Source organism: Anguilla rostrata, chromosome 14, assembly GCF_018555375.3.
Source record: "Anguilla rostrata isolate EN2019 chromosome 14, ASM1855537v3, whole genome shotgun sequence".
Lineage (NCBI taxonomy): Eukaryota > Metazoa > Chordata > Actinopteri > Anguilliformes > Anguillidae > Anguilla > Anguilla rostrata.
Genome location: NC_057946.1, coordinates 13,798,756 through 13,817,245, shown reverse-complemented (window position 1 = coordinate 13,817,245; position 18,490 = coordinate 13,798,756). Strand labels below are relative to the sequence as shown.

General features: G+C 47.2%; 2 protein-coding genes across 3 annotated transcripts in view; both read left to right on the top strand.

Moving 5' to 3' along the window:
* The first annotated feature begins 287 nt into the window (after nucleotides 1-287).
* crybb1 (crystallin, beta B1) lies at nucleotides 288-5,208 on the top strand. Its single transcript, XM_064308733.1, has 6 exons — nucleotides 288-430; nucleotides 972-1,113; nucleotides 2,361-2,479; nucleotides 3,184-3,316; nucleotides 3,719-3,861; nucleotides 4,840-5,208. Exons 2-6 carry the CDS (start codon nucleotides 991-993, stop codon nucleotides 5,015-5,017), a joined length of 696 nt encoding a protein of 231 aa, XP_064164803.1. The 5' UTR covers nucleotides 288-430; nucleotides 972-990; the 3' UTR covers nucleotides 5,018-5,208.
* Nucleotides 5,209-7,301: 2,093 nt separating this feature from the next.
* Nucleotides 7,302-18,490, top strand: part of acads (acyl-CoA dehydrogenase short chain) — a 276,335-nt gene continuing 265,146 nt past the window's right edge. Inside the window, exons 1-10 of one of the 2 annotated variants that reach the window (XR_010325297.1) lie at nucleotides 7,302-7,461; nucleotides 9,670-9,833; nucleotides 10,245-10,394; nucleotides 10,892-11,003; nucleotides 11,578-11,729; nucleotides 12,789-12,959; nucleotides 13,557-13,694; nucleotides 14,316-14,411; nucleotides 15,084-15,140; nucleotides 16,067-16,606. Coding sequence is in view for 1 of the 2 variants with exons in the window: in XM_064307607.1 (XP_064163677.1) it covers nucleotides 7,434-7,461; nucleotides 9,670-9,833; nucleotides 10,245-10,394; nucleotides 10,892-11,003; nucleotides 11,578-11,729; nucleotides 12,789-12,959; nucleotides 13,557-13,694; nucleotides 14,316-14,411; nucleotides 15,084-15,140; nucleotides 16,067-16,219 (1,221 nt within the window). In the remaining variant the exon portion in view is untranslated. Of the gene's footprint in view, nucleotides 7,462-9,669; nucleotides 9,834-10,244; nucleotides 10,395-10,891; nucleotides 11,004-11,577; nucleotides 11,730-12,788; nucleotides 12,960-13,556; nucleotides 13,695-14,315; nucleotides 14,412-15,083; nucleotides 15,141-16,066; nucleotides 16,718-18,490 lie in introns of those variants that run through there. The other variant, XM_064307607.1, reaches the window with a different exon arrangement.

Below are 18,490 nucleotides of genomic sequence, written 5' to 3'. Positions count from 1 at the left end.
GTCAAGATAAGACAGCAAAAACAAAAACCTCTGTTAAACTTAGAGTGATGGCTAAGGACAGAGAGGTGGAGGAAGAGAGACAGAGAGAGGGAGATGGGGATTAGCGTGAGATATGACCTCTGGCCTGTACATTCCTGTGGTCCGTATACTGCCTATAGCTTAGAGCAGGGCCTCGCAGATCAAAAACTGCTGGGCTCGGGGTTTTCCATTGACAGCAAAGTGCTTACGGACATTGGGCGAGCTTTCTGGGCAAAGCAATGACCGGCGAGCTTAGGCGGGAGCCGACTCTGATGACACGGGTGATTCTTTTGTGTGCCGAGCCCCTCCACGCTCCCCTTGCCAGGGTATAAAAGCTTGGGCGCTAGGCAGAGGGGGCCAGCACGAGCCAGCCAACCCGCACGGCACTGCAAGCTGTACTCACCTCACGCAGGTAAGAATCCCCCCCCACCACACCCCCCTCCACAGCCGCACCTGCAAACCCGCTTGAAAGAACGAGCTAGCGGCCCCAGCACCCAGTGCAAAGCCGCCCGCGCCGCACTGAGCTGAGCCACCCAATTTAACTCAAGCCAAAACTAACCCAGACCAAAACAGGACTTCACTGGGTGAGTCCCCATCGCAGGCTCCAGAGTGGGTGTCCACCACAGAGGAAGAGGGGGTTGCCTGGTCCTCCTGGGGAGCTGTCCAGGCTGTGCAGGCTGGAGGGATGCCTTGCCTGGGATATACAGCTATACAGCTTGGAGTGAGGGCCGGCTTTGGAACATGGGGATGCCCCTAGAGAGATTTTGTTTCAGTGGGGCTGTCAGGCCCCCCATACCCAACACGCCAGACCACCCGCTTTGGATTGTCTCTGTCGCCACCCAGTGGTCACCCCTTAGCCGCTCACCTCCTACACTCGCGCCTTTCCCTGGCTGCTCTTATTCATCTCTCTCTCTTTCTTTCTCACTCTCGCTTTCTCTCTCCCTCCTTGGCAGACTCTTCTGAACCTTCGCCATGTCTCAGACAGCCAAGTCCGCTGCCAGCCAGGGCACCGATGCCAAGGACAAGGGCACCCCCGCCCCTGCTGCCACCAGCAAGGCCACCAAGACCGGGGACCCCAGCATGGGTAACTTCAGAGTAAGTGTGCTGATTTAGTGAATGGGACCTCCAAGCTGGAACCATAGCCAGCTGATACTATTTTACAGCAAATACAAGGTTCTAGCTGTAATCCCTAACACTCTGTGCACACATCCACTGCTGCTGGTACAGAATAACAATAGGAAGGTTGAGGGGAAGCAGTCCCAGGCAGACCACCATGCAGTGCTGAACCAGACTGTGCTCTGTGGACGGCAGTCTCCAGGAGAGTTAGAGAGAGGGGCAGAGCACTCTCTCCAGCACTGGCTGGAATACAGATGAGAGGCCCAGGGAGAGTGAAGTAAGTACACAAGTTGGCACCTGAGTCTGGTGTCTGGCGTTGCCAGCAGCCCAGTGACAGCCAGACACAAATCACTTTGAGCCTCTGGCACATTTAATGCTGCAAGGCCAGGGGACTAGCAATGTGAGGGGCTGAGCAGACAGCAGTGGATATTAGAACCGGAATTTTGTGCCAGCACTGAGTGGTAAACAACGTTGAAGACATCTCATTCTGTGCTTTTGTGACATCACAGGCCCCAGAGACACTACTGGCCATGTTAGAACACTTTGAAGAATAGGTTATTTTCTATGTTTTTTTTTTTTTCAAAATTCGAAGTCAGTCTTCTGCCATTGCTTTCAATGAACTGTAGTAACTGTGACATCAGCATTAGAATGTTCAGTCAAGAACATTCTGATCACATACCTGAAAAGGACAGCGAGTGCTTACTTCCTGATTTGGCAAGGTTCAGCCCCACATTTCCAATGAGCAGGTTCAGTTCCTTAGTGGTTGTTGGCAGTTGAAGCTGATTTTGTGAGATGAAGGGAAAATGTACCATTGCCTGGTCAGCCTGCTAACACAAGAGAGCTCCTTTCAATGTTAAGCTCAAAGACTTTATATTTACCAAGAGAACAAAACATTGCTAAAGCAAATAGCCACATGTAGTTTGGTATTAGTGAGCAGCCAAGCGGTATATGTGTCACTGAGACAGAGTGGCGCTCAAACTCGTTTTCACATGATGTGAAGGACAGATGGCAGAGTACATGGATCAGAAATCATGCCAAATTCATTATGAAAGATGATAAGATTGTTAGGCAGAAATACAAAGACAGAAACTAGAAAAAGCAATGCAGACAGTTCCCAGCGACAGAACGAAAGACTACCTGACAGAAAGGAACTGCTTTCTTCAGACAAAGTTGACACTGGGGCTGGTTGCTCACTTATTAATGCCCTCTGCCCTCCCTCCTTCCAGATCATGCTGTTCGATCAGGAGAACTTTCAGGGCAGGATGGTGGAGATCCAGAACGAGTGCGTGAACATGTGCGACCGTGGCCTGGACAGAGTGCGCAGTCTGCGCGTAGAGTGCGGCCCGTAAGTCCCCCAAAAACAAATACACCCCGCTTTCCTGTCAGCAATGTAGGGTGGTTCCGATCCCAGATACAACAGTTGACTGTGGGATTATACACTCCAAGAAATGCACTCTGTGAACTTATGAATGTGGATCACTATGGAAACAGCATAGAACTAGGCTGTGCATATATGTGGTGTAGTAAAAAGCTACACTTACATCCATTGACTGGCAATTAGCAACTATATATCTGGGTACTGATATAATGGACCTGAGATAGCGGTTCTTATTTGATGGATTCTCTGTTTTTCGTAGCCGAAGACTGAAAAAAGTATAAATTAATAAATGCATGCAGTTTAATCAGTGGGTCTGAGATGTTTGGCTTTACAAAGAAATGCTCTTACATCCCAGGCTGCGTGTGTCTGCTACCAGTGCTGGGAGTGTGATAGGAGAGTGCCTCTGCTTGCAGCCCTCAATGCATGTTTGAAACAGAGAAATGATTTGAGCCAGGGCGGTCGACAGTTAAGGGCACAAACCAATTTCATCTTTGCAAGGCTCTCTCTTTTGCCCAGCTGTGCCTAACCGTGTCTGCTCTCCTTCCTTTCACCCAACCTCACCTCTACATCCCAATCACTCCTTTTTCTATCCCTCATCCTCCTTTCCGTGGCCACCTTTCTGCGGAACTCCCACTCCTCCATCCCCCTTCCCCTGATCTCTCTCTCTCCAGCTGGGTTGGCTTTGAGCAGACTAATTTCCGTGGCGAGATGTTCATCCTGGAGAAGGGAGAGTATCCTCGCTGGGACACCTGGTCCAACAGCTATCGCAGTGACTGCATCATGTCCTTCAGGCCTATCCGCATGGTGAGAAACTGCACCCCCATGTGTTTGGGGACAATGCTAACAAACCAAACTTAGTGAGCCCTAAAAAAAAGCACACTAAAACTGTAGCATGTGCACTGCGAGTAAACAGCACACTGACCCTAAACTGAGCCACCACACTAAGACTTGAGGCACATGCACTGAGACTAAACCACACTGGCGCTGTCACCAAATTGAGTCCGCACACTCAGACAGAGGCACATACACTGACTTACAACACATGAATACTGACAGCAGACTGAACACCCACACTAAGACTGAGCCACCACACTTGGACCACGTACACACACTGCATACACCATTAGCAGTGGCTGGACATGTACCACCCAGGTCTATGTCCCATGACCTCCCATCTCACTCTCTCCCTCTCCTCTGGATCACCAGGACAGCCAGGAGCACAAGATCTGTCTCTTCGAGTTGTCTGACTTCAAGGGCAACAAGATGGAGATCCAGGAGGATGACGTGCCCACCCTCTGGGCACACGGCTTCTGCGACAGGGTGGGCAGCGTGAGGGTCACCGGAGGAGTGTGAGTACGCCGGGGGGCTGAGGACGAGCAGGGACACCGCCACGCACATCTGGTGTTTCCTGCTGGCGCCGAAAGGTCTTCAGGCTTACAATAACGAAACCTGACATCGGCCGCAGTGAGGAAGGACATTGCACTGCATTCATTGCACAGATGCTCTTACCCAGAGAGACTTAGAAAAACATTTTCAAAATGGATGAGAGTCCTGCAATACCACAGCCAAAAAAGCAATACTCTTAAAGTTAACACTCTTAATAGTACCTGTGTAAGCAAAAGTGTTCCAGAACTGACTGGAATGTCAACCTGACTGACTGGAATGTCAGTGAATAAATAGGTCGCCCACCTCACCCTGATATCTCACTTACACTCTCAGGGTGAAATAGTGCCTATAAAGGTACACACACTTGTCACTGGGGTGCTACCCTATAGTTACACAAAACTGTACCCCTAGCCAGCAATGCATAATTCATTTGTACCTTTTCTGTCTGTAAGAGGTACTTATTAATACCAAATTAGAGCATTATTGTCCTTTCAGGGTACATTTAGATGGATGTACCTCCATCATACCTTTACTTCTGGTAGTGTAGGAATAAAAGAAAAGTAGGTTTTCTGTATATGGGCAAACAGGACTGCAGAGCATGAAAAGTCTGTTCCAAAGGGGTGCTAACTAGAGAAAAAAAAAATTATAAAGGGAAAAACACATTGCGAGTGCATGTATAGGAGCACATATGGTTGGCATTCAAAATAGAGCTCTGACACACACCTCAGGCTAAAATATGCCTGGTTAATCAGCATGGCATTAGATTGAGGGATTTAGCAGATGGAGAAAACAATTGAACTTCGTTAGGGCCTCCCTCTTAAGGAGGTTCTATGAACACAAGCTCAAATTCAATATACTTGAAATAAGCACTTGAAAATTACCCTGGCTATGGTTTACAAATATTCCTGACTCTGTTACTTGTCCTTCTCGATATTTTGCAGGTGGGTTGGCTACCAGTACCCTGGCTACAGAGGCTACCAGTATCTGTTTGAGTGTGGCGACTACAGACACTACAACGAATTTTGTGCCATCCAGCCCCAGATTCAGTCCATGCGACGTGTGAGGGACATGCAGTTCCACCAGCGCGGGTGCTTTAACTTTACCACTGCCAGCAAGTGAGGTCCCCCTGCTGGCAACCTCCAGCACTGCACCAAGCTCAGGGGCTGTTTTATCCCCTGCTCCCTCTCTCCCTCCCCAACACATCCCCTCTGACTTCAACCTGAAAAAAGAGATATAAATATGACAGCATCGTAACGGACATCTACCTAACTTTTTATGATGCCATTAATAAACATGTTTTGGAGAACGGACCCTGTTGGCTGGCCTGTCTTCATTAGCCTCGATTTTCCTCTCTCTTCTCATGTGCTTCTTCCTCGTCATTGTGAACACACTGCTGCCCTAAAATCCCATCCCTCTCTCTGAAGGCTGGAAAGAAACCTCACAGAAGCAATTTCATCACAATAAACCTGGGAAGGAAAAATGTCCTGTGTCCAGTGCCCTGGCCAGTCAGTGTGTGCAAATTAGACCAAGAGAAAATAAACAAACACCACAAAAAACACATCAAAACAAGCAGCTAAACTAAACTATACATTTTTATAAATGCTTCAAAATCATTCAGAGTATATCACAATTTTGCAGATTAATCATGCAATTCAAACAACTAAAGAAACAAATTGAACAAATCCTAAAATGTGTACGTTGCTCTGCTGAATGCTCAAGATCTTTGGTAGCCAAAATGTATTGCAGATTTTTACTTCTTGCACTTGCTGTCTTCCTTGGAACTATATGTCCCCATTCTTGAGAACTTCCTTGGAACTATAGTTCACCTTTCTTGAGAATTACTGCACTTGATCACTAGATCCTTGATCTTTAGACTTATGTTTGCATTGTAAATTGCCATGAATAAGAACATCTTCTAAATGACAGTAAAGTCAACAAAGGAACATTTGTAAGTAAATACCTACACCTACCTAAGTAGGACACCTACAACATAAAATGAAGTGCTGTTAATCTGGGAAACCTCATAATTTATGTATCAGAAATAATTTTAAATATTATGCAATTGTTCTATTACTATTACAGTTTTCTCTGAAGGCAGGGGTATGGTAAATGGATTGGCTTTCTGCCCTGTCGTAGCATTGACTGACATGCTGCCCCTGTTGTATGATAAACCAGCAGTAGAATTTAGTTTGATGGCACAATGTAGAGACACAGGAAATGTTAATGAGATATGTGTACTAGTATCAAGGTACATTGAAAGCAAATTCTATTCCTCCCTGACAATTTTTATGAATGGTTCAGAAGATCCAGTTTCTGGAAATGTAGCGATAGGTATGTTAATTCATGACTGAGCAATGGATTGTGAGATAGTTTGTCAGTATATACGACTGCAATTGTGATGGAACTACAATGGGACAGGGTAGAAGGCTATATGTTGCTTTTAAGACTATTAGAATGGACATTACAGACCAGTTTTGTCAGGTGGGTGTTGAGGGAAATTAAGTAGCAAACATGTTGGCAAAGGGGTCACTAAAGAAGGAAATGACTGATATAAAGGTCTCATTAGTTAGAGTGAGGTGTTAAAGAAGGAATTGATTGATATTAAGGTTGTGTTAGGTAGAGGAGAGGCAAAAAATAGTGATCATGACAGCTGTCATGGCAGAGTGACAGGAACAATGGAACAAGGACAAAGACGGCAGATGGCTATCTCGATCAAGGCCACCATCAGGGGGGAGAACCGAGTATGTTGGCCTGGGCCATGGAAGGACAGGGTGGGGTGGCAGCTTTGGTCTTTGAAATTGTGGTAAATACTATTGTTTTGGGCCCAGGAATTATATAATAATATAATTTTGTCCCGAGTCCAGGAATTTCACCTGGCAGCCCTGATATCTTCTACAGAACTCTGTCAGAGCACATAAAGTTAGGGGTAGAAATAGGAAAGCGGAGGCATTCATGGCCAGGTTAAAGATGAGACACACCAAATTGAGGAGCTGGTGGGGAGACACGTGGATGGGTTGTGTGAAATGTGTATGGTATCGGAGAGTGTTGAGCATGTAATAGTGGTGTGTGGTAAATTTATTCATGAAAGAGCAATGCTATTTAATAGGATAATGGAGAGTGGTAGAACGGTTGGTGATATTAGTGATATCTTTGGTGGGGAGGAAGGTTCAAGCAGGGTTTGCTGAAATGGACCTGGGGATCTGTCTACATGCCTAATCTGTATCAGACTCCAGCCCATTAGGTGACAGTAATGCGTCTTTCATGCATTTTAAAACAAAAATAAACACCATCGAAGAAGAAGAGCTACCAGATATGCCTCGCCCTGCTATTGACAAGCTGTCCAATCTCGTCTGTGCAAATTAACGTTATCCAATGAAACTGCTTTGCAGAGGCTTAGAACAACGAAGTTCAGTGGCTTAGAACTGTCGTCGACAGCTAAGGGGCGTGCTTATGGCGGAAGTAAGTTGGGGAAAAAAATCACGCACCAGATTCTTATGATGCTAACATAACAGAAACGCTGTACCGGAGCACCAAGATGGCAGCTCTTTTCAGTCTTCGAAAAGGTCAGTAGCTAATTTATTGTGATGTATAGCAGGTAGCAACACATTTTATTCAGTAGGGGTTCAGATTTAATTTGGATAAAAACACGCCGGTGACCATACCTGTGCACAAATTTGTGTCTTGCGAATGTTATTGTTTAGTATGATAGCAGTTACTAGTTTACCCGGCTTGGAAGTTAGCTAGTTACATTTACTCTTGGTCTCTGAGTAGACTAAATATAATAATTAACCATGGGCCATTTAATAATCACCCCGGAAAATAATAGATTAGTTCCCGAAACAGCTAGCATGCCAGGAAACTACTATTTAAAATATATCAAGCGGAAAGTTTTTTGTACTGCAAACCGTTGTGGTTCATAGCTAAGCAGTTAAGTTAGAGCTAGCATATGTTAGTTGCTAGCTAACGTTATATGTTTTCTATTACTCGTGAAGTTATTTTAACCATCTGGCAAGAATGGGTGATTAGCTGGCTTGTGAAGGGCTTACGTTACAGCAATAGAGTGATTTACATTAAAGTATACCTCTAACATTAGAGTATCGAAGTAGCTAAGCTAATTGGTGTTAGCTTGACTATTGCGATGGGGTCAATTCAGGATGGCTTTGCTGGCAAACCTTACTTAACTGACGTTCGCTAGGCAACATGCTTATTTAGCCTAGCACGTTAACCTAGAAGCAATAAAAACAATGATTGTGTTATTTCAGCTGGGGATTTGGGTTGCATATTTAGCTAGTTTGTGAGCAGTATTTTCATTCTTATGTTTGCGTTAATGATGAGCCGACTTGCATGCAAATATGCGTAGTAACTACCTGCAGAGCAAGTAGTAAAATATGAATGGACATTAGAAAGATTGCTAACAACGAGATCAACGTATTAATTTAACTTCACAACATGAAGTAGTGCGAACTGGGACAAAGGTCAGCACACTGACGTCAATTCACCTTTCACCTAGTTAGGATCAAATCGGTCACAGAGTTAGAATTGTATGTTATATGACTTGAGGTTACCAGTTTGAGCTTATTCTCTGTCTGTTTTAATTAAACACACAAACAACTATAATGTAATCTACACTAATTTCCTCAGGTTCATTTTGTGTGGTTTCTTTTTGGTGACACCTTGTGGTTGAAGAGTTGAGTGTGATTGAGTGGAGAGATCCACCTATGGGGAATGACATCTGGTCATGACTCCTCAGAAGCATCCAATTGCACCAAGTCTGGCTCTGACAGAAAGTAGCGCGTCCAATGCTACAGGAGGCACCGTCCTCCTGTAAGAGCATATAGGACGCTACAGCGCTGCTACTCATCAGTGACTATATTTGCTTCTCGTGCGTGGCAAGCAGGGCAGTCTTGGTGGATCTCTCCACTCCACATCCAGTTGTGAGAGTGTCAGGGCATGGACTAGGAGCTATGTAGCGCAGGTGGGGAGGAAGGTGCGGGTTATTGTGATGTAGAAAGAATCTGCTTGCCCGAGTCACTGCCCACTATATGGTGAGAGACAAAGTTGGTTATCTAGGGTTACTCCTTGGCTTCTTGCAGTAGGAGAGCACAGAGTGAACTCTCTTGTAGCGTCTCAGTTAAATGAGGTCCAGCGGTGCTGAGCCCTTGGAGGGTGTGTGCAGAACGATGGTCCGCCATACAGCATGAGGTGTCCTTAAGGCAAGCTGGTCTGTGAAGTGAGACCTGAGTGTCAGATGGAGGGAAAGAGAGGAAAATATGAGGGTTATCAGCCTACAAATCATACCAGAAATCATGGGAGGAAATGACAGACCCAGCCAGCATATACTGGCTTTTTGATTTAGGTTCACGTAATTACGCCAGAGATCTTAAACCTTTATAGGCTAGTCCTTGCAGTTTTTGCTGAAGGTGTTGCTCTTCTCTCTCTTTCTCTCCCTCCCTCATCCCTCTCCAGTCCTCTCCTCTCTCTTTCTATTGCCTGTTTTCTTCCATTTTTTCTCTCTCTCCTCTACCTTTTTGTATATCACATTATGTCATTGAGTTTGGAATGTGGTAGTTGGTATATGTCATTATTGATATTTGTTTGCAGTGCATGTAATGCTGCACAGGGTGTTTATTGTTGGCATATTGTTGCAAGTGGTCACATATCTGGCTGGTAGTGGGGTTGGGGGTGTTCTAGAATCATTGCTAACTAGTCTCTCTCTCACTCTCACTCTCACTCTCACTCTCTCTCACACTCTCACTCTCACTCTCTCACAGTGCTGGGTGTGGCAGTAGGGCGTGGGGTGCGTGGTGTCTCTCAGCTGGCCGAGCTGCCGGAGATGCACCAGATGCTCAGGCAGACGTGCAGGGACTTTGCAGACAGAGAGCTGGCCCCCATCGCCGGCAGGCTGGACCGAGAGCACACATTCCCCGCCAAGCAGGTACACGTGAGGATATGTAGAGAGTGTGTGTGAGGATGCAGTGTGAGGATGTGTGGGGATATCACACTGGTGCAGTGTGAGGGTGTGTGGGGATATCACACTGGCGCAGTGTGAGGATGTTTGGGGATATCACACTGGTGCAGTGTGAGGGTGTGTGGGGATATCACACTGGCCCAGTGTGAGGATATTTGGGGATATCACACTGGCCCAGTGTGAGGATATTTGGGGATATCACACTGGTGCAGTGTAAGGATGTGTGGGGATATCACACTGGTGCAGTGTGAGGATGTGTGGGGATATCACACTGGCCCAGTGTGAGGATGTTTGGGGATATCACACTGGTGCAGTGTGAGGATGTGTGGGGATATCACACTGGTGCAGTGTGAGGATATGTGGGGTCTCTCCCCTCAGGTGCTGGAGCTGGGGGCGCTGGGCGTCATGGCGGTGGAGGTGCCGGAGCACTTGGGCGGGGCCGGTCTGGACTACCTGGCCTACAGCCTGGCTGTGGAGGAGCTGAGCAGGGGCTGTGCGTCCACGGGGGTCATCGTCAGCGTCAACAACGTCAGTCTGTCTGTCTGTCTGTTTCTGCTTGTCTCTGTGTCTGTCTGAGTTTTAGGTCAATGGCATTTTAGTTCATGTAATTTCTGTGCCTCATTAATCATTAATTTCAGTTAATTTCAATTGAATTCATGTCTTTATGCTTGTGTGCATTTTTCTGTGTGAGTGTGTGAGCGAGCGAGCATATGTGTGTGTATGCGCATCCGCTTGCCTGTATCTTCATGCGTGTACTTGTGTTGCACTGAGCATTTATGTAAATGTTATACGATGTGCTTGCTTTTGTTTCTGTGGCATTCAGCTTCGTCCTAGTTGATCCATATATTTTCCTGTTTAATCTTTGAATGTTTGTCTCATGTCCATGTTCGTACGTCGTGCATAGTGCATGTGTATCTGTCATGTGACGCTGGTACTGAACTTGCTCTCCTTCAGACGTCCTGCTCATGGCTGCGCTCCCCTGTGCCTGTGTTACCCACACATTCCCCCTCTCTTTGACCCCCCAGTCTCTCTACCTGGGCCCCGTGCTTAAGTTTGGTACTGAAGAACAGAAGGAGAAGTGGATCACTCCTTTTACTACGGGGGAGAAAGTGGGCTGCTTTGCTTTGAGTGAGCCAGGTAAGGACTACTAAGGACCACCAGTGCACCAGTACAGCGATGGGGACACTGCCCTGCGGGGATGTGGCATTTCTACGATAAAATCTGAAACCCAGGGTCCGACTACCTGTGGTCATTAAAGGTCCCATTTAATTTCCAGTTATGTAAATCCAGAGTCATTTCCAGTCTGACTATCTAATCATCTCCCAGGTTAATTGGCTTTGTAAGTCCTCCTTTCCATCTCGGCTGATGAGTGGTGCACATTCTGGCACAAAATGGCTGCTGTGCATCACTGCTGCACAGTAAAGCTCCCAGTGTGATTTCAGCTCTGTAACAGCTCTGAGTTTCATACCAGAATAAATGGATAAAATGTGCTCCTGTCAGTAAAATGTAATAACACCGTTGATTTTACAGCAAATATTCTGCTTTGGTGGTTGAGTCCCAGTCATAGACAAGCACTCTATAAATGCAGTATAATATTTTTTTAATGAAGGGACTTAAGCTCCTCCCACTCTGAATCATTGGATTAGTGCTTCATTGGCTCAGGTTGATGCCATGGGTCCTTGTCGCCCCTCCCTTCCTTCTCGTTACCCAGGCAACGGCAGCGACGCGGGCGCGGCGTCCACGACAGCGAGACAGGAAGGGGAGGAGTGGGTTCTGAACGGCACCAAGGCCTGGATCACCAACTGCTGGGACGCCTCGGCCGCCGTCGTCTTCGCCACCACAGACAAGAGCCTGAAACACAAGGTGGGCCCCGCTCTTCACCAGCAGGGGGCAGCACTGAGCCAAGAGCACCAAATCATTAGGCAAGCCTGAACCAAAACTGCAACAAGGCTGAGGCTAATGTTTGGATGAGGAAATCTGCAGATATCTTCTGAGGATGGTCTTTTTACTGGAAAGTTTTGAACTGATTAAATTTTATTGTTTTTTATTGTTTGTCATTTGATGTTTTTGCCTTGAGACTGAGGACCACACTGGAAAGCATTGCTAATGCTTTGATGTGCCATCCTCTGTGCGGGACTTGCATCCGATGATGCATGTATTCTCTTATCCACGAAACAAAATGAAATCAAGTCGGGTGCCTCACCAGCAGCCTAGCAGAGCCAGACTCCTGCCTCTACTAACCAACAGAACATCTGGGGAGCGTTGCAAAATGAAGCAGACTGTTCAGAGCAAACATTCAGTTCAGTAAGCGTGACATTTGCAGCATAAAACGAGAATAAAGCCAGTCTGTGCGATGGGCAGTAAAATGAGATTAGATGCGGTTAAGAAAAAAGATTAGATGGGGGGCGGGGGCAGAGGGAAGGGCGAATTTGTCTTTGAAAGTAATCCTCTGAATTGGAGCCGCGGCTAGGTGGCTGGGTGAAGAGAGAATGCTTCACTGATTATTTGACCTTAGGACCATGACAGTGTCCCACGGTGGCGTGATGTACGCTAATTTGAATTCTGTCCAGTTTGGATCTGAATGTGACGGATCCCCATTGGTCCGAAGGCTGTTTGCACACTGTGTCACAAGACCCACAGTCACTGTGCTCCACTTTTGATACTGGTGCCCTATTGTGGACAGATCCAAAGGCCACAGAAAAATAAGCAACAAAACAATCAGGATTTGTTGCTTAATTGGTGTCATTTCCTATTATAGCAGGCCTTGGATGACCATAAACTGCATGTGTGCGTGCAAAGGAAAAGGACAGAAAAGGGAGGAGGATGAGTCTGATGTTCCTACGGAGGAAGCTCTGATATGAATGTGAAATCCAGACGTGATGGATTGAGTCTGTCTCTCTGCCTCCCTCCTGCCGGTGCCAGGGTATCAGCGCGTTCCTGGTGCCCATGCCCCACCCCGGGCTGTCTCTGGGCAAGAAGGAGGACAAGCTGGGCATCCGCGCCTCCTCCACCGCCAACCTGATCATGGAGGACTGCCGTGTGCCGCTGGGCAACCTGCTGGGCCAGCGCGGCATGGGCTTCAAGATCGCCATGGTAGCGCCGCAAACGCCTGAACAGCACGCACCTGAACACACACACCTGAGCGTGCGCCAGAACACACACCTGAGCATGCGCCAGAACGCACAGCTGAGCATATACCTGAGCGCGCACCTTAGTATACACCTGAACACACACCTGAGCGTGCGCCAGAATGCACAGCTGAGCATATACCTGAGCACGCACCTTTAGTATACACCTGAACACACCTGAGCATACACCAGAACACTCACCTGAGCATACACCAGAACACTCACCTGAGCATGCACCTGAACACACAAGTGAGCATACACCTGAACCACACACACTTGTGCATACGCCTCACCAACACACATCTGAACAACACAACAGAAAAAATACAATACACCTGAACAACATGCGCATGTGCACACAAGGGAACTCTCGTCTGAACGCCTTGCACCTGAACACGCCCTCGCATTAACCCGTGCCGCTCGCGCAGGCTGTGAGTGTTCTCTGGCACGCAGGCTGTGAGTGTTACCTGGCACGCAGGCTGTGAGTGTTATCTGGCGCGCAGGCTGTGAGTGTTATCTGGCACGCAGGCTGTGAGCGTTATCTGGCTGCTCTCGCCCTCAGCAAACTCTGGACAGCGGGCGCATCGGGATCGCCTCGCAGGCGCTGGGCATCGCGCAGGCCGCGCTGGACTGCGCAGCCGACTACGCCCACAAGAGGACCGCCTTCGGAGCGCCCATAGCCAAGATGCAGGCCATTCAGGTACGGCGTCGCTGTGACACCGTCCGCCATGGCCAATAGGAAAGACTCAGACCGAACGGGTTGAAATGTGTCAGGCCGAGCCGCTGGGTGGCTCAATCGGTTAAGGCACTGCGCTGTGGTGCTTGGTTGACCCCCACGGTCTGGGACCGTATTCCAAGTGCCGATTGCGTAGCCCAGGGTATGGGAGTTCAGTCGGTTAGAACTCTGCATCGCTCTCTAGCGACCCCCGCTGGTCAATTGAGGACCTGTGGGCTGCATGCAAAGCCATGTATTAGGTCTTCTTCCAGTGCAGCTTAGCTGTTGCGGTGTGAAAAGAAGCGGTCTGGCGACACCATGTGTTTGCAGAGGAGAACTGCAGATGTCCGCACTTTTTGAGTCTGCAGCGGGGTTGGTGCCTGACCTCTGCTGCGTAGACAGTTGGACATTCCAAACCAGGGTGGGAAATGGATATGTCCGGCCCCACGTTGGGCCAATGTTATTTACGAAATTAAAAAATAAATAAAAGTTTTGCCTTACTCTGCAGAGATGAGTGATGTTGTGTGTGAAGTGGCCTGTACAGAGTGTGGGCCTGTTGTGTGTGAATATAAGGTGTGTGTGAGATGACGTTTCTCTCTCTCCCAGTTTAAACTGGCGGACATGGCTGTGGCACTAGAGAGCGCCCGTCTGCTCACGTGGAAATCAGCTCTGCTACGAGACGCTAAGAAACCCTTCTCTAAGGTGAGTCCCGCGCTGCACTGCGCAGCACACACACACACACACACAGGCACACAGACGCTTAAACACAGACGCACGCGCACACACACACACACACACACACGCACAAGCACATGCACACAGACGCTTAAACACAGACACACACACACAGGCACGCACACGCACACGCACACACACAGGCACACAGACGCTTAAACACAGACACACACACACACACACACACAGGCACACACACGCACCCACACAAGCACAGGCACACAGACACTTAAACACAGACACACACACACACACACACACACAAGCACATGCACACAGACGCTTAAACACAGACACACACACACACACACACACACAGACACACAGACGCTTAAACACAGACACACACACACACACACAGGCACGCACACGCACACACACAGGCACGCACACGCACACACACAAGCACATGCACACAGACGCTTAAACACAGACGCACGCACACACACACACACACACACACACACACACACACAAGCACAGACACACACACACACACAAGCACAGACACACACACACACACACACAAGCACATGCACACAGACGCTTAAACACAGACACACTCACGCACACACACACACACACACACAGACTCTCATTAACTCAAACCCTCACCGTGCTCTACTTCCTGTCTAACAGGAAGCCGCCATGGCCAAGCTGGCTGCATCAGAGGCTGCTACATTTATCTCTCACCAGGTGAGTGCCTCCGTGTGTGCAGTAGTGCATGCACACGGCCAGTGTTGGGCTCACTACTGCGTTTACTAGACAGTTTATGCATGTGTGCCTGAAGCTTCTGATCCAGTAACTCCTCCTGAAGGACTGCTAGTCCTGCTGGTCAGGAAGTGGACACCAGACCCAAAGTGAGAAATGATGCTGAAAGACTTCACACGCTTTGCTTGATTAAATGGTTCTAAACTCACAGTTTGCACATTAAGAGTATATTTAATGTGCATCTGAGGTTTTGACCCCTGTTCCTGGAGAGACTGAGGTCTGCTAACTTTTGTTTTCACCTTAGAATAATCGGCACCCAATTCAGAAACCAGGTGTACGGAGTTAACTGTAATGAAGGGCATTAGCTGAATAATTGAGTGCCAAGCAGTACTTAATTAAACACTTGATGAAAACCAGCAGACCATGCGGCCATCCAGGGCCAGGGTCGAGAACCCCTCATTTAGACCAAAAGAAACCAAGTCAGGTGAATGCATTGACAACTTAAAGCAGCTGACTACACAGTTAATCCATTTAAGCCCACGGGCAACCAAAGTTGCCGAAGTCTCTACCACTCTCCATCTGTGATAATTTTTTGGATGAATATAGAAGCTTTAAAAACAACAACTGCAAATAGACAACCTTAGGAAGAGCTTTAAACAACTGTCGTCATCCAAAAAGTATTCACAGATGGAAAAAGAGTGGTAGAGACTTGGGCAACTTTAGTAGCCCGCGGGCTTACATGGGTGCTGAGTAACTGCTAGAACCAGCAGACCCTGCAGCTCTGGAATACACGGGTCCTCTCCTGTTTTTGAGTCCAACTGTATCGCCCCGTTGAGCATAAATATCCCGCTGCTCTTCTTGCCATGCGCTCACCAAACTTTGTGGCCTTGGGTCCCCCCTTCCCGCTAAAGGCCATCCAGGTGCTGGGGGGGATGGGCTACGTGACGGACATGCCCGCCGAGAGGCACTACCGCGACGCGCGCATCACCGAGATCTACGAGGGAACGAGCGAGATCCAGAGGCTGGTCATCGCCAACCTGCTGCTCAAGGAGTACCAGCCCTGAGGGGGGCAGGACTGTTTCACACCCCGTCCCGCCCCGCCCCGTCTCACTGTGCCTGGGTAGCTGGCCCAAATCGCCACCGGTGAGAGGAACAGGAAGCAACTCACAGGATCATCATTGCCATTTTTCTGAGATCACTGGAACACCGGAATGTGTATAATTTTAATTTAAGCTTTCTTTTTAGTTGTTGTTTTTTTGGGGAATGTCTGTCAGCAAAATATCTCTCTCCTGAAGTGCCAGTGGTTCACTGCCACTTGAACATGCAACTCCTGCCTTGTCCTGCAGAGGGAGACATAGCAGAGTGCCTGGACCTGTAGCCTGTGCCTGCACTTGTAGAAAAGAATGTCACAAGTGTGCAATTGCCTCAGCGAACACAGCTGCAGGTGCATTGTTCTTCACCCAACTGCTTGGACAGCTGATTTTTTTTGTTTGGACAATTGTATATACGTACTGTGAATTATGTAGATTATGCAATTTTTAAAAAATAAATTAATGAAAGTATTTTTGGTGCTGTATTTGTTTCTGGGACCTTTAATGAAATCAGGCATAAGTAAAATCGGGCTGTGAGTGGCTTACTTAGCAGAAACACTGGTCATGAGCACCTTTTGCCATCTTCCAAATATTTATTTTCTCCACATGTGAGTTAGGGGAAAAAATAGGGTGATTTCCCCCCCCCTTTGAAGTAGTTTGCCATTTTAGACTTAAACATTAGCCATGTCAAATGTCATTTCAGAAGTTGCCACAAGGTGGCGTATCACCCCAGTGAATCCATTGGTGAGTTTTCCAGTGCTAAAGACAGCAGCCATCCTCTGGTTGAATCACCTTGTCAAGGAGAGAGGCTGTCGATAGGTGGGGTCACTCAAAGAGCCACTGCACTTGTTTCTGGGCATGCAGCTACATCTTATGCTGTAGTTAGTCTGAGGAAGCAAGCAGGAACAGGTCCAGCGATGAAGAATTCATTGATTGCATGTGGTAACTTAACTTCACAGGGAGGCATTTTCATCTGATACATGGTGTTGGTATTTCCTTCAAGTTCACTTCTGATTGGCCTTTCACATAATGGTCGCATCATTGATTGGTTAAAATGCTAATCGTGTTGTGCACGTTATGCAGTAAACAACATTTCCAAATGACCAGTTAGAAATCCTCCTGTTTCTTTACGAATTAAAAACAAGTTAAAAAGCTGAACTTAATCACACAGGCTTGATGGTAGAGTATTTGCTTATTTTTGGTTCTTTATGCACTACACAACTATTAAAAATAATGATTTTCATTGCACAAGGCACGTAAAATACTAAGACAAGTTTATCATTAAACATCTGTGGCCGTACACCCAAATGGATTCAGCTGAGAAGTGAAACTAAATGAGACGCCAGACGGTGGATGCCTTTCACCGCGTTCCAGAACCGTCTGCGTCCGACTCCGGGGTTAGACGTAATATTTCTGAGATTTGATAGTACAGGCACAATTGTGCATAACTGCAGCATTTTACTACCAACTTCTGTGAACCCAGGTCCCAACACTGGCTTTAAGCGCATCGTTCACGTGCCGATCTGTGCCACTAGCGCTACGATGATAATGTTTACAATCTTTTCCTGTGTTTTCCACACACCCATCCTGAGTGGTGCCGCCCTCTCAACCGACTCAAGCCTGTCTTTCCCTTTCTCATGACCCCTTTGCACTATTCACGTCAGTCGTTTCGTTTTACTGGTCGCGTTCTCCTTCAGGCCCTATAGAACCGCCAGATACTCGTCATCTCCTGTGTTTCTTGTGTCCTCTCCGTTTCTTAACGACAGGAGGTTCCGGTAGGTAACAGTTTTTCAAGCTCTATATCGCAGTACAGAACAGAGTGTTCCTTGCCACAGTAGTGTCATGCCCCTGAACAAATTTAAATGACACATCTGCAGCAATGTCTGTATCTTTCCAAATCCTTTTTTTAATTTTTAAGATTTTTCTATCAAAGATGGAAACATTCACCCTTTAGGCTACCTACAGACTGTTTTTTTAGTGTACTGAAATTTTCAAAAGCTTGTGCAGTGCCTCTGCAATGTTAATATTAATGCTTTGGAACTCCTAAGTACCACTACTGTACAAAGGCCAGGAGTGCTATGCTGGCTTTTATAATAATAATAACCATAATAGATGTATAGCACCTTTTGAATACAGTGCCCCTCAATGCACTTTACAGAAAGATGAAAGAAAGACAAGTAAATGGCACTAGCAATAAATAATATCAATATGTAATGGCAATAAAATAAATGAATATAAATACTT